General features: G+C 37.0%; 2 protein-coding genes across 2 annotated transcripts in view; one reads left to right on the top strand and one right to left on the bottom strand.

Annotated features, from left to right (window-relative positions):
• Nucleotides 1-26,478, top strand: part of Tfb1m (transcription factor B1, mitochondrial) — a 63,745-nt gene that overhangs the window by 27,407 nt on the left and 9,860 nt on the right. Inside the window, exon 5 of the mRNA XM_004628561.2 lies at nucleotides 10,411-10,530. Within this exon, the coding sequence (XP_004628618.1) occupies nucleotides 10,411-10,530 (120 nt within the window). The remainder of the gene's footprint in view (nucleotides 1-10,410; nucleotides 10,531-26,478) is intronic.
• On the bottom strand, nucleotides 15,990-16,649 carry Cldn20 (claudin 20). Its single transcript, XM_004628500.1, has one exon. The coding sequence runs from the start codon at nucleotides 16,647-16,649 to the stop codon at nucleotides 15,990-15,992; it is 660 nt and encodes a 219-aa protein (XP_004628557.1).

The raw sequence follows: 26,478 nt of genomic DNA, 5'->3' as shown, positions 1-26,478 counted from the left end.
CTTCTGACATTGCCAGTGAAGTGGAAGACTCAATACTTTTATGGACTACTGGACTATTTTGGAATATTTTGCTGAGTTCACACACCTAAAATATTTAAATGATGGAACTAAACAAAAAAGAGGATATAGATGAATATCCATTTTGTATCTGTGTATTCAAAATGGTTAGGATAGATATATAGCTACATTCTCTTAATTCAAGGATTAGAGGGATTTCTTTAATAAAGTGTTTTAAATAGGATATTTCTGCATCTGGTACAGTAAACAACCACTAAGGAAGGCAGTGTGCAATGTGTTAATTTTTGGAACTGTCCTACCAATTTGATTTGAAACTGTCTCATTGCTATTTATTTCTCAATAAAATTTTGGGAAAAGAAAAAGAATGAGAAATGATTGCTTTGTTAAAATATATAGTGAAGCCTTAATAATCAAAACAGTATGACATGGCACAAGACAAGTTGGTGGCCCAATTAGGTCAAGGAGTAGACAGTTTGATGTCTGGTAATTGTCAGATCAAAACATATCAGTAAAGAAAAGAATTATATAGTAATCTGTGGATTTGGTTAACTATTACAAAAACATTTTAGCCCTAGGGAGATAGCTCAGCCTCATAAGCACCTGCCTTGGAAGTTCAGGGTCGGCGGGGGAGGGAGGACCTGGAAAGCAGGAAGAAAATCTGGACCTGTCCGAGTATTTGGGAGTCTGGGTGCCATCTTCTAGGATGGGCTTCATTTCTTTTTTTACCCCAGGCTTAGGAGATTCAGGAGTTCACAAAATGAGATGCGGTTTCCTGATTGGTTGGCAGGGATTGTGTGTCGGCTCCAGCCGTATTTCTGTTTTTCCACAAGGAAGGATAATTTCGTTCTTTCCTGAAGTGGTCGGGCTTTGGAGTTTATTCTGAGCATCTGTTGTGCAAGGCATTGGCTGTCCCGCATAGGAATCTGCAAAGCGCATTGAGACAGAGATGGGGAGCAAGGGCTTGGCGGTGCTTGAAGTTGTTCCTTGGCCCACAGGACATTGGCGGTCAAGGTGAAATACCTGGCTTTGAATTCTACATTGGAGACTGTATCATTTCAATCCTGAATCTGAATCACTTCCCTGCTACCTTATTACTCTATCACAAGGTTTTAATTAACTGGTTTCTGTTTTGGTCAAAACCTCTGCGTTGTTATAAGAATTTTTAAAATAATCGTTATATTCCTTTTATGGTATATAATAGCTTCAATATTTTGAAATCCACAGGATGAGTATTCCATTTCAGTATTTAGCCATATCACCTTCATGCTATCAGAATGTATTTTAAATTGCTAAATAAAAAGTTAGACATGGTGCTGCATGCCTGTAGTCCCGAGGCAGGAGGATCATTGTCAAAGTCCAGCCTGGGCTACATGGGGAGTTCGAGGACAGCCTGCACTAATAGCATGACCCTGTCTCAAAAAAACTGAATAAATTGCTAAATGAATCAAAGTATTGAAAAAACATGTATTCAGCAAAGATACACATTACTTTCACTTGTCCTCTTCTGATTTTTTTTTAAACCCATGTTTGTATTAACTTGCTAAACCAGAAACACAGATTTTGCTACAAAGACAATTTAAGTGTTTCTGTTTGTTGTTTTGTTTTGTTTTGTTTTGTTTTGTTTTGTTTTGATACAGGGTCTTGATACACAGTTCAGACTTGTAGTGATCCTCCTGTCTCAGCCTACCTAGTGCTGGGATTACAGGCGTGTGCCATGCCCGGTTCTAGGGATTGAACTGGGGCCTTTGTGCTTGCCAGGCAGCTATCTTCCCAGCTGCCTCTGCAGTATTTTAGATACAAGGTATTTTGCACAAGGTTACAGTCTTGTTGGAGCAGAGTTTTATTCTCTTTATTGGATTAACAACAAAAATCTCCACGTTAATCAATGCAAAAATAACTCAAAAGTGACATATGGAAATTTATTTTAAATGCTTCAAGATTTGTTCCACGTAATCATAGTTTTTTGTGATCTACTCTTAAAAATTGTTTCAAAGAAACTTTAGTAATAACCAGGATAATGCACGCCACTTGAGCAAGCCATTAAAGAGTAAGGAGAAAGCTTATTAAAAGGTCTTTGCATTATAATTAGGTAAGTATTTTACTTATCTCTTCACGGTTAGCTTTGCTGTCACAGTAAGTTTCAGATTATACTCTTATCAACACCCCCTATTGTCCTGTAACTAGCTTGCTAAAAAGTTATGTATGTCTCATCCTCAAATGTCACTTAACAAATGGGACACATGTTCAAGTATTTCTGTAAAGAGCAGGTCTGTGTTTCACATTGTTTGTGAGCTGATAAAACATTTACCTCATAGGCAAATAAATACTTTTTCTTAAAAGAAAAAAAGCACAGGGTCTTGAGTTTGATCCCTGGTACCTCGAAGAGGGGAAAAAAAGTAGCACTGTATAAAAATATTTTAGTGATTTGCCTTATGTAAAAATTCCAATTACTGTGTCTTCGAAGTTATGTAGAGTCTAAAATTCTGTTCTATTAAGTGTATTTTTCACTTCAATGTTACATTTTTACCTCCAGAAATTCTATTTGGGACTTTTTGTATCTTTCCTTTCTCTCATTATATTCATGCTTTCCTTAATATTTTTGTACATACCAGTATGTCTACATATTTATAGTAGCTATTGTATGCTACTGGAGATGGAATCCAGGTCCTTATATATGCTGTACAATTCAACACTGAATTACATCCTTAACCCTTTGGTAGTTGCTTTAAGAGCTTTATCTTGCAATTTCTTTGGCTAATTTCTGTACTTTTTCACTTTTTTTTTTTTTTGTCATTTTCATTGTCCCATTTTTTTCAGTTCTTTGCAAAGCCTGATTATTTTTGAAGAGAGACCAGAATTGTGACCATTTTTAATTTAATGTTTTTGAGGGCTGCCTTTTATGGTGTTGGGTTTTTTGTTTTTTGGTTCTTTAAAGCTGTTAGATAAGCTTTAAAGATTATTTGAGGAATGCTTTTAGAATTTGTCTGATGGATCCAAAATAGACTTTAATTTGGGATTGAGTCCCACTAAGTCATGACCTTTCAAAGAACTCGACCCAACACACTTTGTATTTCAAGGCCTTTAAGATTTCTCTTTAGCTGTTGGGAACACAAACTATTCTTTGTTGTGTGTAAACTTTCCCATTTTTCTTTTTCTAACCTCTTAGGTCTCAGAGAGTTGTAACTCAGGTCTGCATAGATCAGGGCTGCAGAGGACAGCCCTTAGCTCTGGCTCTTTCCCTCTTTTCCCCCATCCCTTTCTGAGCATTGCAAATATATGTATATGTGTGTCCATGTTTTTGTACATGCCACTGTGTGTGACAGAAAAAGAGTGAGGTAACCTGCAGCCACTGTTTCACCAAGTGAGGGGCCTCTGGGTCCCTTTGTACCCCTCCCAGCATATGCTATGACAGTCTGGGTTCACCTCCTTTCCCCTTTCTGAGATCACAGATCTGTGCTGTCTGTTGTCTCACTTGTGAAAAATGGTATTTCTTATATATTAATGAGCTTTATAGTTTCAGAATGAAACTTTTTTGCAGTAATTACGATTCTCTTGAGAGAATTACAGCTCAAGAATCAATAAATGAAAAAAAAAAAATCAATGAACGGGCCTGTCAAGTGAAAAACTTCATACAGCCAAGGAAATATCCAATAGAAAGAAGAGGCAAATTACAGAATGGGAAAAGAAATTGCCATTCTCAAAGAACTTAGAGAACTAATATCTAAAATATATAGAGAATTGAAAAATTAAAAAAAAATAGGGCTGGCAGCCACCTAAATGCCTGTCTGGCAAGCACAAGTACCTGGTTTCAATCCTCAACACTATATGCCATGTGGGCCCTGCCCTCAGGGTGTGCTGAGCCACAGACCAAGACCAGGTATGGTGGTGCACACCTGTAATCCCAGCACTAGGTAGGCTAAAAGCAGGAGGATCACTACAAGTCCAAGCTGCCTAGTGAGACTCTGTACCAAATTTAAAAAAAAAAAAACGGGAGATACATACTTTGCAAGTGGGGAAAGGGGAGAAGGGATAAAGAGGAAGGAAGATGATGGAAAGAATTGTGTTGTGTACAGACACCAGCTCCCTGTGATGAATGTAATCCCTAGGTAGTATAAACCTGTACCAGTACTAGTTTACCTGTATAATAGTAAAAAAAAAAATTAAAAAAGAAAGGTGGAACACTGCTCATACCTTTCAGGTCACATGGGCTGCACTTGCCGTACAACCAGCCCCAGGAAAGAAAGCAGTAGGAGCTTATTCTGTAGATGCAGTCTTCTCAGATAATTTAAATGTATCAACAGAATTTCATTTCTCATATCTTCCTATCTGTTTGCCAGAGTTCTCCTGCAGCAATCATTTCCAGCAAGGATACTTATGCTCCACCCATCTCTAGGGGACAGTTAGCAGTACCTGGAGTTACTTTGGCAGTCATAGCTGGGGGATTCATCTGGTGACTAGAACTAGGTAGAAGGTTAGGGATGCTAACACTTAACAGGAGATCAACCCTGACCCCGACCCTGAAACAGAGCCCAGCATCAACCTGTCTAAAGTGTCAGTAAGAAAAGGATGAAAAGGTTGCTTTGAAGTGTTTGGCCATAAAATTGTTTTTCCCCAAATGCTAGTACTTGCAAGCTGTCAGACCCTTTTGTTTTATAGGAACTCTTTAAAGATGATACCTTATTTTTGCTTTCCCCAAGGTCCTTACAGTTATCTGTTGATGAATCTGTTTATTCTCTCCCTGTTGGTCTGAGTTGGGCATATGCCTTTAGTTTTCTTCTCTACTTTCTGTTTTGAAGCCTTGGTTCTGAAGAAAGCCACTCTGTTTACATTCATAGCACTTTCACACCAGAGTAAGTTTTTCCCATACCAAGCAATTCTGCAAGTCTCGAAGCACCAGCTGGTCTTCTATACTTAAATTCTGACACTTTGCACCTGTATTTAGTTGGTGTTGGATCCCGTAAGTTAGTGGCTCAGTTCCCTAAGTGGACTGCTCTGTGTCAGATGCCAGTCACAGGACGGTCTTCCTGTATTTCTGAGCAAGCATTTGTGAATCAGGGGCTCTTACTTCCCCTTCCTAAGGTTCCATAATTCTTTAGAATGGCTCACAGAACTTAGCCTGTGATTAATGAGTTACCAGTTAGTCTTTCTGGTGATCAGCCCCACCTTATGTCACCCATCAGCATGAAGTCAGGTGTGATGGGGGGGATTCACAAGTAACAGAACATGCCCCTCTTATCCAGAAAATCGCATAACTTAGAAACTATATGAGCAACCAGGGACAAAGACCAAGGTTTCTAATTATACATTGGTGGATTTTTTTTTTTTCACTTGACATTATTATGGTGTATGTGCTCTAGTGTAACAATAGAGATGCAAAATACTGTGGGCTGTAGTTGTCCTGGGGAAAGTAGCAGAGGAGCAGAAGCCTAGGAGGTGGAGTCATGCTTTCAGTGACTCAGTGTCAGTTGTAGTTACTAATGATAGTGTTGCTGTAACCTCACCAAAGGCAATTATTTTTCTCAAACAAAGGTTGATTTTGGTTAAATTTTACCATGAATACTAAGAAGAATTTTCATTGAGTCTATAACTAACATTTATATTTATAAAACATATAATGTGCACCATCCTCTTTTCCTTTCTATAGGTCTAGAGGTTCTAAATCTAAGAATTCAGCTCATATATGTTAAAGAACATACAGACAATACTAAGTTGCAACTCATAAAATAGAATTAGATTGTGTAGCAGTAAATGAGATCTTAGTAATCTTATCTAACTTCATTTATACTTAGTGAAACTCAGACTCTGAGCACTTAGTACCTTTCCAAAGGTCGTAGAGTAGTTGTAAGAAAAAACTGAACTGTAGTGCAGGTCATGTTTTTTGCTCATTATAACATTGAAGTTCTGTAAGTTGCTGGCCCTGTGGCTTCTCTCCAGTTGGATCTAGTGTCTACCTCTGTCTTCTACACTCTCCAGGAGATCTTGCCTATTATGCATACATTCCCAGCAGTGAGCCAGCTCTCCACCAGTAACACATTTCTGTGTTGGTCGTTTGTTTGTTTGTTTGTTTGTTTGTTTGGGGGGCTTTTTGGTACCAGGAATCGAGCCTAGGGCCTCATGTTTGTCAGGCAGACAGACATTGTGCCCCTGAGCTGCATTCCCAGCCCAACATAATTCTCCTTGTCCCTTTTGTGAGACTGTGTAACCTCTCAGATATAAACCTATTTTTTCTTGTTTTAAAAGTTACAAAAAAAAACCACTGTCCTTGTGAATTCTTTGAACACTTGTTTTTCTCATACTTGGACACAGTGCTTTTTAAAGCTGAAGAAGGGCCAGCCAGATAGTTCATAGGGCCAGCCAGATAGCTCAGTGGACTAAAGCATCTGCTTAGGCAGAGCATCCCGGATGCCTGGAGTGCTGTGCCAGCCCCAGCCCTGCCCCTGGGGCGTGCTGAGACAGTGATTGACTGGGCATGGTGGCACGCTCCTGTAATCCCAGAACTTGGGAGTCTGAAAACAGGAGAATCACTATGAGTCTAATCTACATAGAGAGACCTTGTAGACCCTGTAACAAATGCATAAAAAATAAAATACAGCTGAAGAATTAGACGTTTCCATTTATTGAAAAATTGATTTGCTTTCTTGGCCTTTTGTTATTAAAATCATGTATCCTAATAGTGGACATTCAGCTTCATAGCTTTACCTATAATGTATTACAGAAATAGCAGGGTAAGTTTGAATGCCTGATAGACTGTTAACTTTTAATTGAGGCCTTCTGTAGGATTTCCTGGCCTGTGTCTTGAACTTTTACTTAATGAGTTATGGAAAGTTATGTGTGCTGCTTTAGTCTGAGTTAAGATGATGATTTACATGTTTTCATTTCCAAAACTTCGGTATACTTGCAGCAGAGATTGAATAATGAAGTCAGTGGGGCTCCTAACCTATACTGGACCCCTTCCTCTGTGCTGGATGCTTAGGGCTATGAGTGAAACAGACCTAAATGTATTTTTACATCAAATTAGAACACTTAACTTTATGCCTTACAGGTGAGTTTTGAGTTCTCTTGAAATCATCAGTAAAATACACCTTTTAGATGTAAAGTATTACTTAAGCAGGAGAAATTCAGGATGAAATAATAATTTCAAATAATAATTTCAAAAATCTGGGCATTTATTTTGGTTCATTTTTAAAATATTGTGTTCATACTAGCTTTTAAAGATCTGGTTTGAATTGTGCTGTTGGGTGTAATGTAGCTATAATGCATTTTAAATATTTGACTTGTGGGCTGGCCAAATAGCTCAGCAGATTAAAGTGCCTGAAAGCAGGCGCAGGGGCCAGGATTCAATCCCCAAGCCTGCCATGTTGGTGTACGCCTGTAATCCCAGTTCTTGGAAGGGTGTAAACAGGCAGATCACTGTGAGTCTGATCTAGTAGCGAGACCCTGAACACCCTTTAGACCTTTTCCTAAAATACAAAAAAAAAAAAACAGAAAAACCCAACAACAACAACAAAAAACACTTTTATTCTGATAGTAAAATTAAACTTCCTTTTTCCTGAATGTAGAGCTAGAAATATTTTTGACCATTTGATCCATAAGCCTGTCCTTTAACTTCAATCTATATTTCTTTTATTTATCTTTTTTATTTGCTTCAGGATATATACATTTTTTGGTTTCACACATTAGGAAGAATTTACTTTGGGCTCTGTGCTGTAGCAACTCATCATTCATTTTTAACTTACCTTCATAATTTTAAATGTCCTGATACAACAGACAAGAGCCAGGTGATTAAAAATACAAATTTAGGTAGCATAAGGGGTAGCTTCTGAGTAACAAAATAAATGCTACAGTATTTCCAGATTTCCTATAAACTTCCTAGCATCTCACAGAGAACCTGTTTTTCATCTTGGTCAAGGCAAAGGTCTAACTGGCCAGAATATGTGGTTTTCATGCCCACAGCAGGTGAGAAGCAGTAGGGTTAAAGGTTAATTGAGTAGATCAGTACATGACAGTGAAGCAAGAGAGCCCAGCAGTAGCGAACTCCAAAAGTCCTGCAGGGCTGGTGAGATAGCTCAGTAGAATAAGTGCTTGCCTGGCAGGCACAAGGTCCTGAGTTCAATCTGGTACCAAGAAAAAAAAAAAGCGACTCTCCAAAAGCCCTGCACCTTTGATGGCCTTGTCTGGGGCACCCTGCCTCGAACCTGGCCTGGGCTGAGTGCAGTCATTTTGGTACTGCATTTGCAATAGTGACCCGAGTCATTCACCAGGGGGTTGAAATGTCTTTGCAGCTCTGAGAACAGGGAGAAGCAGACCACATTTTAGAGTAATTAGTAGGTCTTGTTACTTTCTCCAATACTCTGCTTTGTCCGGTTTTAATACATTGCCATATTTTTTTTTCTTTTTTAAAGACATATGTAGATGTAGTTGGAGACTTCACTCTCTTTTCTTCCTGTGGGTGGTTCCATGATATAATTGATCATTATTTCCATGCATGTTTTCTGCTTGCCCTGGAAGTAACATACAGAGTAAATCATGGGAGTCATCTTTGGAAATTTTTATATAAATAGCTTCATACTGTACTTATTTTCTGCCTCTTAATTTATACTGTATTTTGGGAATTAAGCTATATTGACAAACCCTGTGATTTATTTTAACTGTTTTGTATTCTGTTGACAGAAATAACCATGGTGTATTTATTCACTGTGAATGTTTCCTACTTTTTTTTTTTAATATGACACATAGTGCGACACCTCTCATGTAAGTGTAGAAACAATATTGTAGGATATATTCCTAAGGTAGGCCTAACAAGTCATAAGGATTCATATAACTTCAGCTTTACTATAACTTGCCAAATTATGCAGCAAAGTGTTAATACTGATTTTCCTTCTCACCAGTGTGCCTGAAAGTTCCTGTAGGTCCAGGTAGTCATCATTGCTAGTTCTAGCAGTTTTTATTTTTAATCTGTGCTCATTTCATAAATGTAAAATTACCTCTCACGGTTTTAATTTGAATATTCCTCCTTTGTACCATCATTTATGTTACAGTTTATCCCTTCTTTGAGCATGGCTTATGGTTACAGCTGATTTGGTTAGTTCTTACATGAGTTGCCTTATTATATTTTCTTTTAGTTCTTTATCTTATGATTATTAATGACTAATGTGTAGGCATTTCTTTTGTACTCTGAACACTGACCCTTTGTTCACATATTCAGAACATGAATCTTTTGATCTTTCAAATGCTTTCTCAGTTTGTGGTTAGTCTTTGTAGTATTTTGTTGTATGTAATATTTTAACTTAAATAGAACAAAATACATCAGTCTTTTGTAGCTTTTGCATCATTAAGATACTCTTCCATGCCATGGGAGTCATACTTACATATTTTTATGTTAGGTTATGATAAAGGATCAGGGTCTATTCTTTTCCCTATAGATATTTAATTATACCAGTACTACTGAGTGTTCTAGTCTTTCCCATTAGCAGTTGCTGTAGCATTTATCAGGACCCACACGTGCTTGAGTCTGTGTCTGAGGCTTTTGTTCCGTTGGTCTGTTTGTGCCAGTAACAGTACTATCTTAATTTTGATGTCTAGGAGTGTGACCCTTCCCATCAACATTGTTGGCATATTTCAGGAGTATCTTGGCCATTCTTGGCCTTAGTGTGTGTGTGTGTGTGTGTGTGTGAGAGAGAGAGAGAGAGAGAGAGAGAGAGAGAGAGAGAGAGAGAGAGAGTTTCTTTTTTAAGCATTCTGCTAGGGTTTTGATTTTGGTTGTTTTGTATTTAATTAATTACAAAATAAAAATGTTTGGGTCCTTAAAAGGATTAAAAATTTCCTGGTTTTTTTTTTTTACAAAAATATATTTATTTTAGAAAATAAATCAATACATCATATATATTTTAGAAAATAAATCAATACATCATAAGGGTTCTTGAATAATCAAAGTTTTGTTACACTTAACTGAAGAAAAGGACACATTAAAAATGTTCATTTGTTTTGAAATATTCAAGAAGTTAAATATTTGAGCATCTTTAGTTCTTCACTATGCTTGCTAGTTTCTTCAGTATTTATTGATTAGTTGTTTTATGAAGGACATTCTGTTCTACAATATAACAATGATTTGAAAATCCCCAACAGTTAACAGTAGAGAAGTTTGTGTGCCAAGAGTTTTTTAGTGCATTGTACGTGATACAATTATATGTGATACAATATGTACTGCCCTGATCCAAGATATTGATGATGTTGAAGAACATCATATTCCCATGTTGGCTACATCATGGGTCAGATATCCTATGCTTTTATCATTTGTCTCAAAAAATGCAGCATCAGAGATAATGAAATCTTGGCTCTATTCTGTTCCATCAGGCCATACTGAAATTCCTTTTTTTTTTTTTTCCTGTATAGAGGCTTGTTGCAACTACAGGAAGCAAACAGCGCAGTCGCCTTTCTGTTATGGCCCAATACCTCTGCAGTGTCAAGCATATCTTTACCATTCCAGGTAAAGCTTTTGTTCCCAAACCAAAGGTAAGTTTCTGCTTATTTATATTCGTATATCAGAATTTGAATTTCTTTTATAATCTTTGTTTCCCTGAGGAAATAATCGATGAGATCTAATATTTATTTATATATAAACTGTTCCATCTTTTTTTTTTTTTTTTTTTTTACTTGAGTAGGAACCATGTACGTTCTGGAGTTTTTCTCCTCCTTAGAGTGATCAAATGCTAGGTTTATGTCATGGTTTAATTATCATCATTTGTAGCATCACCATCATTCTCTGCTGCTCTTACAAGTATACCAGTATGATAGATAAATGACATGGCCACTTAGTCTTTTAGAAAAGAAATCAAATATTTTTTTTATGATTTCTGCTGGAGAATTCTAACTAAAGTTGGATCAATATTTATTGAATAGTTCTTTTACACATTTTTGGCAGGATTTTGATGAATCTGTGGAAAATAGTTATGCTACTTACATGAGTAAGTTTTAATTATGAAAACAATGTTTCTGTATGCCAAATTTAAACAGCTGGCATCTATTTTTAGCAAAAGCATTGTTTGATGAGTTATTACTGAACATGTACTATAAAAAGTAAGGTTTTTCTTCACTGGATTGAGCAGTGGCTCTGGGAAGTATGGCGCTGGGCATATAACAAGGAGCAGGGTGTGTCATCAGATACTGAATCTGCTTTCAAGGAGTTCAGAGCCTGGTAAAGAGTAGAAATCTCTCATTGATAGCCAAAACTCTCAAATACAAAGTTCACTTCACATAATTTCCCCTTCATAAATAACATGAAAAAATTGTCTTCAGTGATTATATCTCACAGGTTTAGAATGAACCTTCTGAATACTAATGTTGAGTCTTGGAGCGTCTCAGCTTCACCTTCTTTGGTACCATCTTAACACTTCCTCTTCCATTTTGTCCTCCACAGTTAGCTGAACTTTCAGGTGACCGTAGGAATTCATTCCCCTTCTACTTCTTTAGCAGACTTAACTGTCAGGTGTGTAAAGTAGCCTTCACGGACTCACTTGCAAAACCACCTCGCTTGTGTATCTCAAGGTTTCACTGCCATTATAAATGACCTCTCTTAAAATAATTAGATTGTAGAAAGAATTTTATGATGAGAGCTGTCTTATAGGGCATAATCAGTCTTTTTTTTTTTTTTTTTTTTTCAGTACCTGGGATTGAACTCAGGACCCTGCGCTTGCCAGGCAAGTGCTTATTCTACTGAGCTGTCTCCCCACCCCAAACATATATCTGGTTTTTCACTTTCTTTTAGATTTTTGAGACAGGGTCTCACTATGTGGCCCAGGCTGTCTTTGAACACTTTTTTTTTTTTTTTTTTTGGTGGAACCGGGGATTGAATTCAGGCCCTTGTGCTTGCCAGGCAAGCATTTTTCTACCTAGCCATCTCCCCGGTCCTCATAATCAGTCTTAATATATTTGTGCTGTCGAGTACTTTCTCTCCTAAAGCAAGTGGCCATACAGTTTGCTTTCTTTTTGTCATGCATACATGTCTACATGTAGCCTTTTGAATGGTTATAGGCCTATCATATCAGAAACGAAGATCTGACTTACAGTTTTTATTGCTATCCTCCAAGAATCTTTAGATTTTACTTAGTTTTTTAGGATAGGTGTGAGAATATTAAGCAAAAAGTTTTTCTTGGTTTTAATTATGTAGTCAATATTTTATCATGTTTACATACTATTAACTTTATTTTTGATGTAGGATATGGTGCCTATACACTTAATTAAATTTTCATCCCTGTGGGATTAAGGCTCAAGAAAAGGTTGTTTTAGAAAACTAGCTATGTATTTAATTCTTTTTTTGTTTGAGGATATTTGCCCTTTTTGGCAAATTAAACATATTCATAGCAGTTTTATTCTCATGCTTTCATTATGTTATAAATGCAACATGCAGGAGATTGATTTATGACTTAAGAAAGCAGTTATCAAGAAAGAGGATGTATTATGTTAAAAAACTAAAATGATTAAATTTTAGTTCTTAAGTAATTTTCCTTTGCTCTAAACTAGTTTTACTGTGATAGAAAAAAATTGGGAAAACCCTAAGGAAAGCTCAAAAATATTTGACTACATTGAGTGAATGTTAAAAATTCATTTTCTCGGATTAAAAAAGGGAAGAGTTCTTTCCAACAGGAAATGAGTTGTAGGATGCATGCTATTGGCTAATAGTCCCTTTGGCTAAATCTTTTAAATGCAAGAAGAAAGTGTTAAACACAACCACACACAAAATAAGATAAACCAAGTACTAAAATAGATGTGCAGGCACATTCATGGGGGGGGGCAAGAAAGGGAATAATGCTTAGTAGGAATTTAGAAACATTTGTGGCTTATTTTCAATCAGAACTCTTTAAGAATTGGATGTGAAGAATTTCTCTTGTGAGGTAACAGGCTTATTTATGCCTACCTTAAGAGATTTTTCTGTAGTAATGTGCTGTCTTCTGCTTATGGGTCTTTTGATTAGCCAACTCAAGCATTAACGAACTTTTACCAAAATAAAACTCTTACCAAAGTTCTTTCTGGCTAGTTGATTCTAAATTCTTGCCACTTTATTTTGATGAACTTCTCTACTTTATCCCTGAAATTTGAACCTTAAGTACTTTTCCATTACAGAAACACTTCCTTGGTTCTTAATATTAGACTAACTAGTCTACTTTGGTATTTCTTAAAGTAGCAGAATGTGTAGGATATATATCCTAAATTAGAATTTTTTTGATTTTATTTCATTGTTAAATTATTTACCAGGGTCCAGGGAGATAGCTGGGTGGCATAAGCACCTGCCTGGCAAGCCCAAGTTCAATCTCACAAGCCGTGCAAGCATATGTGCTTTGTCATTTATTTTAATAACTTTTTAATCAACAAAAAATAAATATTTAAATATATTCAGTAAATTAGAACAGACTTTCTTTACCTTGTAACTGCTGACAGTTTGTCTGTTCACTGTAAGCTTAACAGCATTCCTGTTCTCTTCACACTAGATTGTAATAATACCTGAGCTATCACAAAATGTTTCCAGACATTGCCAGTTGGCCTCTACAAGTTACACTCTGCTTGTATGAAAAGCACAGGATTGGGTCCCAAGCTGCAGAGTGCCACTGCATGCTTTCTGTGCACTAACTGCCCAGCGTTAGTGGCCAGCTCTGAAAAATGCTAGCGTATTGTTCCCACCTTCACATGAGCAAACAGTTTCTGCGAGTTGTATGTATTGTACAGCCTTGGGGCCAACACTCAGGTGGGTTGATTCTGAAGCCCAGTCCACATCTATCTCTCCACATACTGGCTAGGTAGCTTTGGGCAAGTTGGCTAAATAACTTAACCTCTCTCAACCTCACTTCCTACAAGATCAGAGAATCATGTCCACTTGGTAGCATTGTTAGGCAGTTTAAAACAGCCATTATATGCAGAGGATTTAGACCAAGCCTGGCCTGTGGCACTTAGAGTAGTGGCAAGCCACTGAGGAGCAAAGGTAAAAAAAAAAAAAATCTCAGCTCCCAGTCTACTGGGAAAAGCCACTTGTAAATTCCTAACCTTGTCATACAAAGCGTTTTTCTGAGTGCAGACATGGAGGCCACAAATCTCTGGAAACATTAGGGTTCAGTTTACAGAGGAAGTCCATGTAAGCCCTGAAGAAACAATAGGAGTTGGGCCAAGGCAAGAGGATTGTGGGTGAAAGAATAAGAATGGTGGGACTGCACACCCATTTATTTCATCCTCGCTTTCAGTCCACATAGAACTGGGTCTTTCTTTTGTAGAAAAGAAAAGAGTTTGAGAGTTTCTTAGAGTTTGAAACTCTCTTCTATCTAGTTAGGAACAAAATATTCCATCTTTGTATTATCTTGAAGTGTAGATCATGTTAACAAAATTGTATGAGGTGAACCTTTTGTACTGTACAGGACTCTGGGCTGCATAGACTGTACAGAAATAGGCAGTTAACAACATGAGGGAATACAGAGGTGGCAAAGCAGTCATTGTATGTTAATTTGCATAAAAATAGTCTATCCGAGTTCTTTTCCATGTGCCAGTTTCTTTTGTCTGGGAAATAATACTTTGACCACTAAAAAGGAATATATACTTTTAACAATCACTTAAACTTCTGCTGAGATTTTCTTCTTAGTTCTCATATGAAATAGAACCATTTTTTTGCTATCCTCTTAATAGCTGATGATATTGATGCAGCAGCAGATGATGACCTACCAAATAAAGCAGGTATAAGTAAAATCTTTTAGTATTTAGTTTTGTATGTACAACTGGTAGTTACTTACATTATCTTCCTACCTCCTGAGTTATTGGTGTCTTCTCTTTTGTCATTTATTATAAGCAATTTTTGATCATATATTAATAAATAGAAGCAAGTCATTTTTCCTTTGTCCCTATAAAAATTGTTTTTATTTTCATAAAATATTTAGATACATATGAGGTAATAGTTGAATTTTTATCATAAATTAATATTAAGATGTTTCAATACATATCAGATTCTTTTAACCTATATTTTAAAAGCATTTTTTATACTTTCACTGTTACACTTCAGTTAACTAACTGCAGTTACTCATGGACAAGAGCACAGTATCTTTGTTGAATCACATTTGAGGGAAAATACAACTTGTTTTTATTGTTTGGATAGTCATTTGAATAGTATTGTGATAAAGTAGGACAATAATAAATTGAAATTGTTACAGGAGAAATCAACTAAATATAGAGAATTTTTCTGTTAGAAGTTAGAGTTGAGTTCTTGACCCTTTTAAAACAAACATGTATTCTTATCACTTGGCTTATATTTAATGTTTTAGGAAGCCTAGAGATTCTAGTTTGTGTTTGGGTTGGCTTTTCTATGATGTGGCAACCTGCAGTTTTTTTTCATTCTGCCTTATGTTAGTTTTATAGATAGATAGATAGATAGATAGATAGATAGATAGATAGATAGATAGATATCTGTACTTTTATAATTTGAAAATGAGAGTAGAGGTTGGGACTTTGGATAGATGGTTTGGGCAGCACCTGAACGTGAGGTGGACTATTCCTCTGTTCCTAGCATCACCCTCATTTCTCATGACTTTAGAACAGAAGCAAGTTTTTAATTACCTACCAGATAGTAAACATAGGTAACATTTTTTATTAACTACATGGCCAAGGTACCTTTTATACTTGGTAGTTAAGTGCTTTTATAAAATCCAATATAGAAATATGTATCAACAAGTAGTTTTAAAAAGGAAAAAAATGCTATCAGTCTTACTAATGTAGTCAGAACTTCTTATAGTTGTAAACCTTTAAGTAAAACATGAAAGCAATCATGGAAAAATAAATCTTAAAATATGTAATTATATGTGATCATTACTATTTTAAATTACTTAGTAGTTTTTAAAAATATTTTGCACTCTGTGGAAAAAATCAAGCATAATTCTGATACTCGTATCTAAAATAAAGTTCCAGCAATCAGCCAAAAACTTCATTGCTTGTGCATTATGTACCTACACATAATCTTTCAGGTGATATGCAGAGTTGTTTTCTACTTGAGTGGTGGAGGGCTGCTCCTGTTTGGGAAGGGATAGCCAAGCTTCTGGATTCTTTCTAGTATAGGAAATGCAGAAAAGAATTCCGGAGATAAACAGCAGGATTGCTGAAATAAATCCTATATAAATAGCTCCTCCAGGCTCGTATTTGTTGCTTTCTGAAACTGTCAGATCCAGAAAGTTTGCTATGATCTCCTTTGTGTACCATACTGTGGGTATAAAGCCAGAGACCCCTGAGGACATGAAACAGACTCCTCCGGCAAAGGAAGCCTGACTCTTGGTTTCTTCATCCCCTCCTAAGTGAGTGCATTTCAGTCCTACTATGGAAATGCAGATCCCCACAGTAGATAAAATGCAAGCCAAGACCATGGTGGCCCTCGCAGCCTGTACATGGGCTGGGAGGGACAGGATGGAGTTTTTCAGCATGCAGCTGAACATCCCAGTGCTATACCACGTGCAGTCCATCCACAGCCCATGCAGTTGTATAATGGCAGTCAAGATGTCGGAGCCCACATACACATTCACTTTCCAATTGGGCAGCAGAGTGGCTGTGAGCACTCCAGAGAGCCCAAATATGGCCAGGGTGAAAGCAAGAAGCTGCAAGCCCATGGAGCCCATGATGTCACTTGTATGTCTGTCTTCCTGGAAGATCTTGATGCTTAACTATGTTGGTGCTCCGTTCAAATTGTAGCTAATTTCTGTGCAGTACAGAGTCAAATAACAAAAGCTAGGGAAAGAAGACAAAGTCAGGATTAAAAGGAAGAAAGAACAAGTAAATGAAAAAGTTTAGCCTTAGCGTAGAAGCCAAAACACATCTGAACAGCCCTCTCCCCGTGCACACACAGGCACGCTCACACAGCAGGCGAGGATGCTGCAGCCCAGGAGAGCAGGTCACAGCAGACCTGGGAGACTGACGTTCTCCCAAGTGGTTGTGCGTGGGGGCTGATTTCTGGCATAAAGAAAGGAGTTGTCCGGTCTGTTCTTTGGAAAACCCTAGATATGCTGAAAATGTAAAGATAGCTGTAGGATCCAGTAGAGAATTTTATTAGCATTGTAGATTTTTAAAATAACATTTTTAATGAAAATGTGTTAGAGATTATAATTCAAATATAGCTCAGAATAATTTATAAATATGGATCAGACAACTTGCAAGTATTCAAGAAATGGTCTTAATAAAAAAATGTGTATTCAGCAGTGCCAGGTGCCATGCACATGACCCGAGGATTGTTCACAGAGAAAGGAAAGCAGTGAAAGAAAGTTCCTGGCTTGATTTCCCACCATTTCTAGGTCAGGGCCCATTGTACAGTCCTTACCAAGGGTAGCACTTGTTTTACATTAGGTATCTGGTATGTGAAACAGAAACAGTTGAACTACTGTTTTTGCTGAGAACATGAGCAATCTTTTCCAGCTGAGATCAGAATCACTCCTTGACCCAAATACAGCATTTGACTGCAAAACCAGCTGTTTGAATAGCTCAGAAGCACTGACTGCAAATCTCAAAATACTAGAAATCGACATATCATTGCTTGTGTGTGAGAGAATACCAAAATGCATTAGCCATTTTTTTAATTTTCTTTTTTTTTTTTCTCAGTACCAGGGATCAAACTCAGGACCTTGAGCTTGCCAGGCAGGTGCTTATGCTGCTGAACTATCTCCCCATCCCCTATTTTTTTTAAAATACAGAAGTAGGAAAATGGTAATCCAAACTTGGTAGCTAGAAGTAATTTGAAAAACCAGAAGGCTCCTTATTTTCATCTTCCTATTCCTTTTGCACCATTATCCTTTCCACTGGCAGTAGTCCTTTCTTTGAGAAAAAAAAATATATATAATTATTTCTGACATAGTGTAATACCAGCTTCTTTTGTCTAACTATTAATTTCAAAGGATATACCAGAGTGCTTCTGTAAGATTTATGTGTATTCTTTGAGTACAAAAGTAGGGTGGGCTCTTGATCAAAACAATCTGGCTGGTTCTTTGTTTTTTGTAACCTCTCTGGGCTTTCAGTATCATCTTCTGAAAAATGAGTTCTTAGTACTTAAGCCATACGGTTAGAGAAATTGATTCATTTTAAGAACTTAGGACAAGGCTGAGGAGATAGCTCAGCAGCTGAAGCACCTGTCTTGCAAGCATAGGTCCTGAGTTCAATCCATGGTACCAAGGGGGCAGGGAGGGGGTGGAGAACTTAGAACAATAATTAAGCCAGAGAATACTCACTGGTTTATAACTGATGTCACTGTTCTTTTAAAATTTATTTTGTATCATAAAACCGTTGATGTTAAAGACATTTGAAACTTGTTCTTTTTTCTCTGCTTCCTTAGGCTGATTTATTTTCTTAGGATCCTAAAACTGAAAGAAACTTGAGCTGTCATTTTGGGCATCATCATTTTATCAGATTAGGGCATTCAAATAAGACTCCACCCTGTGCTGTCCAGTACCTAGGCATTTTTTATCTCGTCCTACTTTCCTTCATAGCCTACATAGCCTCCATTCATCCTTTTACTACCATACGTCCTACTGAGTTTCCCATGGGTAAAGGAGAAAATGCGGCACTGGGAAACTGAAAGCTTCATTAACTGTTTCAACCACACTTTCCCATACAAGTGGAGGAAGAAAAAAAAAGGGACTCCATAATGTCCATAGCTTCTATTTTTGTTCCTAATTTTGAAATATTCTGAATAGAATTTTAGAGGAGGATTTCTCCAGATTTGAGGTTCTTAAATGTCAGGCTTAACTGTAAACATTTGTTTATAGTTACATTTCTCTAACCAAAGGCACTGCTCAAAAAAAAAAAAAAAAAGTAGGGCCGGGGATATGGCTCAGTGGAATAAGCGCTTCCCTGGCAAGTGCAAGGGCCTGAGTTCAATCCCTGGTTCCGCAAAAAAAAAAAAAAGGCACTGCTACTGCTACAGCAACCACTGAGACATAGTACTTGTATGCCTTTGTTATTGTGTGCTTAGGTTCTGCTTGCTGTCAGACAGTTTCTGTTAGCAAAATGTATTAGAACAAAAATTAAAGTTTCTTAAATACAGAACATATTTACAGGTCTATGATAGCTGTTTTCAAGTTTAGCATTTGAAAATGGCTCTAGCATTTTGGACTAGCCAGCTTGCTAAATTACTGCCTTCCAAACCGGGTGCAGCCTGTGATTTTCCAGGAATGAAACTGCTGATAATATTCCCTAAGATCTGTTTGCTTGCTTGCTTGCTTGCTTGCTTGCTTTCTTCCTTTGCTTGAATCATCTTATATTATGAGCCTGTTTTCCACTTACTAATTATAACCGTTTTCTTTTTTCTAACCAGTACATTTTATAAATTTCATTATCATTCAGACCTGCAGACAGCTTGTTCATCGTAATTAACAAGTACTGGCAGTGATAAATTGCAGACAGACCAAATGAGAGTAAATAATATGACATTACATCTAGTTAGCATAGCACTTGCTTAGTGGTGAATATTGGACTTAAAGCGTTTTCTTCTGCCTAAAGAATTTACATAGAAATAATTTGTTCTCCAATATGAAGTCACTTTTTGTTTCTCTTACATAAATATCTATACTGTCATTGTACCTTTGACAACTTTGCTCCTCTCCAACCACAAACACAATATAGTTGGTGGCCTGTTCTCTCAAATTTTGATGTCAAATAATGAAGACATACTGTGTCTCAGTGGTTGCAGTAGCACTGGCTTTGGTTAGAGAAATGCCACAGCAGTACCCAAAAACAAAGAAGGGGTACGCACAAACTCGGGGGCATAGAGCAAACACTTGCAATCCCAGAGCACACAGGACAGATGTGGATTTATGAACTATTTGCTAAAAGAAATTCTGCAGTAGATTTCATTAAAATGTAAATTCAGTTTTCCACATAAGATTTATTTCTATCAAAAATAATATTTAATAACATTTACAACTTCTAATTTGAACTAAACAGTACCTGAAGAACTGTACTTAGGTCTCTGAGCAGACTAGAAGCATTTCATTTTCCATACCTTTTGTTGGTAGCCTTCACCGTCTTAAATCCTCTCTGTCAATAATCTTCGAATTACTGCAGTCTCATTTAGGTAGGATGAAGAGAAACCACATGAGAATCTTGTTTCTGAGAGTGAATTGTTTCTATAAAGCTGCAACAAGTTAACTTGAAAATAGGAAATAAAGAGCCACATAGAAATCAGAGAGGTGAAAAATGCTGATGGTGCTAGAAGATAAATACCAGGTTCTCCATCTCATTTTTTGAGCTGTGGGAGAATTAAGAAAGGAGAGGCGGGGAAGGGAGGCAGTTGTTGTTACAACAGGATTTGTCAGAACCTGAAAGCTAAAAGTGCTTTTGTGTCATTGCATACAGAGGAAGAATTATTTGAGTGCCTACAAAAAAGCTTTCTTTTAATACTCTGTTTTCATTATATAGTTATAATTTAGTTTTGAACTTCTGTCTGTGTTGGAAGATGTTTATTATTTTATGTCCTTTAAATATGAATGTTTGTTAGTACATGTTTGCTAAACATAATGATTACTTTCATTGAGACGCAACACATCTCAGTTCTTTTTTTATTCTTAGCCTCCCTTTTCAAAAATTATTTTTGCCAGCATCAGATTCATTTATTTTCTAAGTCCTTATAAAAATAGTTATTATACATACAGATTACCAGCCAGACTGGGCTGGCGAAATAGCTCAGCTGATTAAAGCTCCTGCAAGCAGGTACAGGGGCCTGGGGTTTGATCCCCAGGCTTGCCATGCTGGCCCTGCTCCCACGGCATGCTGAGATGACAATTGAGACAGCGTGGTGGTCTGTGCCTATAATCCCAGCTCTTAGTAGACTGTAAACAGGCAGATCACTACGAGTTGGATCTACTAGTGAGACCCTGAACACCTTGTAGACCCTTCCCTACAATACAAAAAAATAAATAAAAACCAAGTAGGACATGTACTAAACCAGAGTACACTTCTAGCTACATTGTCTATGCTGAATTACAACTTTTTTGTTTTTTATTTCACAATTTATATACTGAGTTTCTCATAAGAGTAACCTTGTTATATCTTAAGCTTATGTATTTGATTTACTTAACATTATTGTCTGAAGGTGTATCCATTTTCCTACACGACTCAAATTTATCCTTATTTATAACAAAGTATATAAATATCACCGTCTATAAATAGCACTTTCTTTATCCATTCATCTGTTAAAGAATGTATAAGACTTTCTGTGATTTTTTTTCCATATTTTTATTGAGAAACAAATAGCAATGAGACAGTTTCAAACCAAATTGATAGGACAGTTTCAATAATTAACACATTGCATACATTCTTCCTAGTGGTTATTTGCTGTATAAGAGTTGCAGCTTTTTGGTCTGATAAGGTCAGTGAAATTCCCTCAGGATTTATCCTGAGATCCTGTTCCTCAGATTGTAGATCCTTTGTCAGTGTCAGCCATGTGGATGAGTCACGGCCATTGCTTGGCCAATGTGCTCTTTGTAAAGGTGGAGAGAATGTTTTCTCTCCATGTGACTCTCCTTAGGCACACTCTACATCATCGATCACTTTCCTCTTTGGCCCCATAATCTCCTTAATCAGAAAATTTGGGACACTACTGAGTTAAGTGACATTATAGTACAAGTTCTCCTATGTCCTGAGTCTTAATTGACCTTGGAAGGCTAGGGCCAAAATGTTGGCTTTCCTTGCGGCCCTCCTTTTTCTCTAATTTTGGTCTGCAAACTTAGGTTGTTAACCCTCCAGAAGACAAGTTTATTGTTATTACCATACAACCTAGGCTGTTAAGCTTAACCTCACTATCTATCTGAATATCAAACATCTTAGGCATAACATGGAACAGGTATTTTTCATCAAGTGTTGATATGTTGAACTTTAAGTCCCTATAGAATATGATGAAAAAGTATTTGAAAATTAGAATATATTTTAAAAATAGGAATAAAGAATTATATAATACTTATGTTTACACATAAATCCAGAAATCTAACCATATACAGCCCTGAAGCAGGACAGTCCCACAATATTCCTTTTCCTGTCTCCTGCCTTCATTCACCACCCCTTCTTTTTGAACAGTCATCTACCCGAGAGACAGCACAGCAGCAACTGGCATGTCATGATAAGCAGCCTGTATTCAGAAGACCAAAAGGACAGGCACTCCAAGCATGAACCTACTATTACAAATTGCCATCTTCAGGGCAGTTGCTTAGTTTACAAGTGTCAGTATATATAGTTAGGGTGAGAATCTTTCCAATTAACTGCTAGATTCAAAAATCTTCTGAAGATTCTCAGGATCATTGCCTCACCCATCTTCTACATACAACTATATGGCTTGTCACTGTCATGTTTCCTAGCTCTTCTCCTTTCCCTCTCTTAATTAGTCCTCGAGTTCTTGCTTTCCTTTATAGTTGTTTTATACCTTTCTATTTGTATTCTTTTGAGTTCTTATACTAGGGAAACTATTCGATATTTACATATGTGTGTCTGGTTTATTTCACTTATGAGTATATCTTCAAGTGGCATCCACTTCAATATAAAGGCTTCGAGTTTATCATTCTTTATAGCGGAGTATGTTTCTAAGATTTAGCTATGAATTTATTTATTTATTTATGAACAGTGTTGCTATAAACTTGGGTATGCATATACCATTGTGGTATGAGGTCTGTTATTGTTTGTATATAGTTGTCCCCCCAAAGCCTCATGCAGTCTTGGGGCGGCTTCTGGAGTTTGTGATTGATTATTGTGGGTGTGGATGCTGCACCTGCCCTGGGGCAGGTAATTTGCATTTCAGTGTAAGGGGGAAAGAGAAGTTAGCTGCTAGAACTATTGCTGCTATTCCTTTTGTGCTCTTGTTCTTTGCTGCATCCATGAAAAGTTGCTTTCTGCTGTGTGCTTCTCTACTTTGGACCCAGCTAAATATGGACTGAAACCTCCAGTAACGGTGAGCTAAATAAACCTTTCCTTCCTTCATTTGGAGTGTCTGGTATTTGTCCCAGTAACGAGAGAAGACTAAGACAAGGTCTATAACTTTTGGGAAGACACCTAGAAAGGAAATAGCTGGGTCAAATGACATTTATAGTTTTAGTTTTTAAGGAATGTCCATAGTGATTTCCATAATGTTTGTACCAGTTTACATTCCACCAACAAAGGAGGATTCTCCCCTTCTGCTGCATCCAGCATTTGGTGTTGGTTGATTTCCTTTTTTTTTCAACTACTGGGAATTGAACTCAGGACCCTGTGCTTGCCAAGCAAACACTTATTCTACTGAGCTATCTCCCTGGGCCCACATGATTTTTTGATGGTAGCCATTCTTTCTGTGGTGAGATAGAGTCAGTGTATTTTAATTTGCATTTCTGATATGACCAGTGATGTAAAATATTTTTTTATGTGTATATTGACCATTTGTATTTCATCATCTAAGAAGTATCTGTTCATTAGAGATGCTTACTTTTTAAATGGGGCATTAAGTTTGGGAGGGAATAATTTTTTTGCATTCTTCATATATTCTAGATACTAATCCTTTCTTTGAATAGTGTGTGACAAAATTTTTTCCCATTCTTTATGTTCTCTTCACTCTGTTGGTGGTTTCCTTTGCTATACAGAAGCTTATTAGTTTCATGTGATCCCATTTGTTGATTTGTGTTATTTTTGTGCACCAGGGTTCAGTTAAAGTCTTTGCTTACACCTACGTCTTCAAGTGTTTTGCCTATTTTTGTCTTCCAGTAGATTGTGTTCTAATATTTAGATCTTTGACCCATTTTGATTTTAGTTTATTGTCAGGTGAAAGATAAGAGTCTAGGGTCAATCTTCAGTATGTGGATAACTGCTGTCCCCAGCACCATTTGTTAAAGAAGCTATCTTTTTTCCAAGAAAGGTGTTTGGCACCTTAGTAAAGATAATATAGCTGAGTGTTCCTGGAATTGTTTCTGCATTTTGTATTCTGTTCCACTGACCTACAAGTCTTTTTTCTTTGCCAATACCATGGTGTTTTTATCAGTGTAGTTTTGTAGTACAAGTAGAGTTTGGGGTTGTGATGCCCACAGTTGCTGTTTCTATTCTGGGTTTTTTTCTGGATCGATAGGAATTTTAGCATTGTTCTCTAGTTCTGTAAGGAATACAGTTGGTATATTGATTGAGATTGCATTACATCTGGATAGCCGTTTTGAAAGTGTGGCCATTTTTACTATATTGGTTCTTCCTGTGCAGGAACAAAGGGTATCTTTCTACTTTCTGATGTCCTCTTTGATCTCTTTTTCCAGAGTATTTCATTGCACAGGTCTTTATTTCCTTTGTTGGGTTAATTCCTCAGTATTTCTTTTTTTTTCATGGTATTATGAAAGGTATTGTTTCTCTAATGTCTCTCTCAGTGAGTTTGCTATTGGTGTACAGAAATGCTATTGATTTTTGAGGTTTGACTTTATATCCTGCTGTACTACTGAATTTGGTAATTCTAGGAGTTTTGGAGGTCATCTAAGTATGAGATCCTGTCATCTGCAAATAACAATTTAACTTTTTCCTTTTCTATCTGTATTTGTTTTTTCTCATCTAATCGCTCTGACTAATGTTTCATACTGAACAGAACTGGTGAAGCAGATATTCTTGGCTTAGTCCTGATTTTAGAGGAAACACCTTCAGCTTCTTTCCGTTTAGTATAATGTTTGCTGTTGGTTTGTCATAGATGGCTTTTATGAGATCAAGATGCCGGCTTGCTATAATTTTTTCTGGGCTTTTTTTAATCATGAATGGATGTTGGATTTTGTCAAATCTTCTTTCTGTGTCTATTGAGATGATCATGTGATTTTTGTGCTTGCTTCTGTTTATTGCTATATTATCTTTATTGATTTGCATATGTTGAATCATCCCTGCATTCCCCGGAATGAATCCTACTTGGTAATGAGGTATGAACTTCTTGATGATGTCCTCCATTCTTGTTTGCCAGTATTCTATTGAGGATTTTTGTATCTGTTCACTAAAGAGATTGGCCTCTTGTTCTCTTTTTTCTTTTGGGTCTTTTTCTGGTTTTGAAATCAGGGTAATGATTGTTTCTGTGAGTAACTTTGGGAGTATTGCTTCCACAGTTATGGTTTTAGGAGACAGTCACCCACGATCCCACAGTGAGAGAGAGAGAAGAATTATTGGCTAAGTTGTGATCATGTGACATTTGACATGTACTACATGTATTGAAAGACATTGCTTGTTTATATTTGCTTATCTTGTGGAACATTCATAGGACAAGTTACACTCTAAGGTTTTATCATATTTCTTGTTTTCTCTTTTCTAAATGTGGTATTTAGTAAGATACTCCTAAAGATTTTCTCTTAGAAATCTCATTTCTGTGCATTTTCCTTTTAATATACTTTTGATATATAGACTTTTTATTTTATGAAAATAACAAAGTTTAATATATAAATACTGAATGAAGTACAGTTGAATTGCAGGCATAATAATAATAGTATTGCTGTTACTGCTTCCTTAATGAAGGAACCCCTCCAGGTCCCTTTAGCACCTTGGCTTGTTTGGCTCCTTGCTGGGCAGACACACTAACCAGCAACAGGCAGAGGGACCGACCTGCTCCCAGCTCAGACCACTGCAGAAGGAAGTGTAATAGTGCAGGTTGACATGTAATGATGCTGGCTGGGTGTGGAGGCACATACCTGTGATCCCAGCACTTCTGGGGTTGGGGTGGGAAGATCTTAAGTTTGACGGGTGGACAACTTAGCAATACTCTGCCTCAAAATCACTTTGAAAAGGATGAGATCCAGCTCAGTGTAGGCCTTGGGATTAATCCTCAATATTCCAAAAAGAGAGAAGGAAAGGGGAAAAGGAAGAGAAAGAATAAAGAAGCATCAACATACTACCTAGTAATGATACGAACACTAAAATATTAAATCTTTGAAGTCTCTAAGTAGATTGTATGACCCATTAATTTAAGTCTCTTGCCTGATCCATCCATCCCCCCCCGCTTTCCCAGACTGCCCAGGCCATGTTTCTATCTGCCACCTGGCTTTCTGATGGGCATTGCAGTTCAGTGACACAAAACGTAACTCTTCACTGTGCCTAAGCCCAAGGCACTGTAATACTTAATTTTCAGTCTAAACCTATGAGGGCAGAGGAATCCACACTTTACAAATAAGAAAGCCAAGCTACAAGGAAGCACGGATACGACAAGAGGAAACAATTTGTTGTAATAGCATCAAGACCCAGAACAGTGCAAGTTTTGAGAGCCCTCTGCAGCCCTCGTGTTCCGCCTCCACTTCCTGAAGAGTACATCTGGGTCTGCATCTTGTCCTACTGACCACTTCTTTCTCTGGGAGTCTGTGCGAACCATGGACAGTCTATTAACCCTGAATCACTGTAGCTTCATAGGTAATGTTTACTTCTCACTCTGGCCTAAGTTCATTTTTATCAAGACATGTATGGTAATTTATTTCTTTTACACATTTTCATTTATTTCTAACAACAAATTAT

This window comes from Octodon degus, unplaced genomic scaffold (genome assembly GCF_000260255.1).
Source record: "Octodon degus isolate 3935 unplaced genomic scaffold, OctDeg1.0 scaffold00024, whole genome shotgun sequence".
NCBI classification, from domain to species: Eukaryota; Metazoa; Chordata; class Mammalia; order Rodentia; family Octodontidae; genus Octodon; species Octodon degus.
This window is presented reverse-complemented; position numbering and strand designations above follow the sequence as displayed.

Excerpts from the sequence above, each read along its gene's own strand:
- Cldn20 (XM_004628500.1), bottom strand. The coding sequence starts at position 16,649 with ATGGGCTCCATGGGCTTGCAGCTTCTTGCTTTCACCCTGGCCATATTT.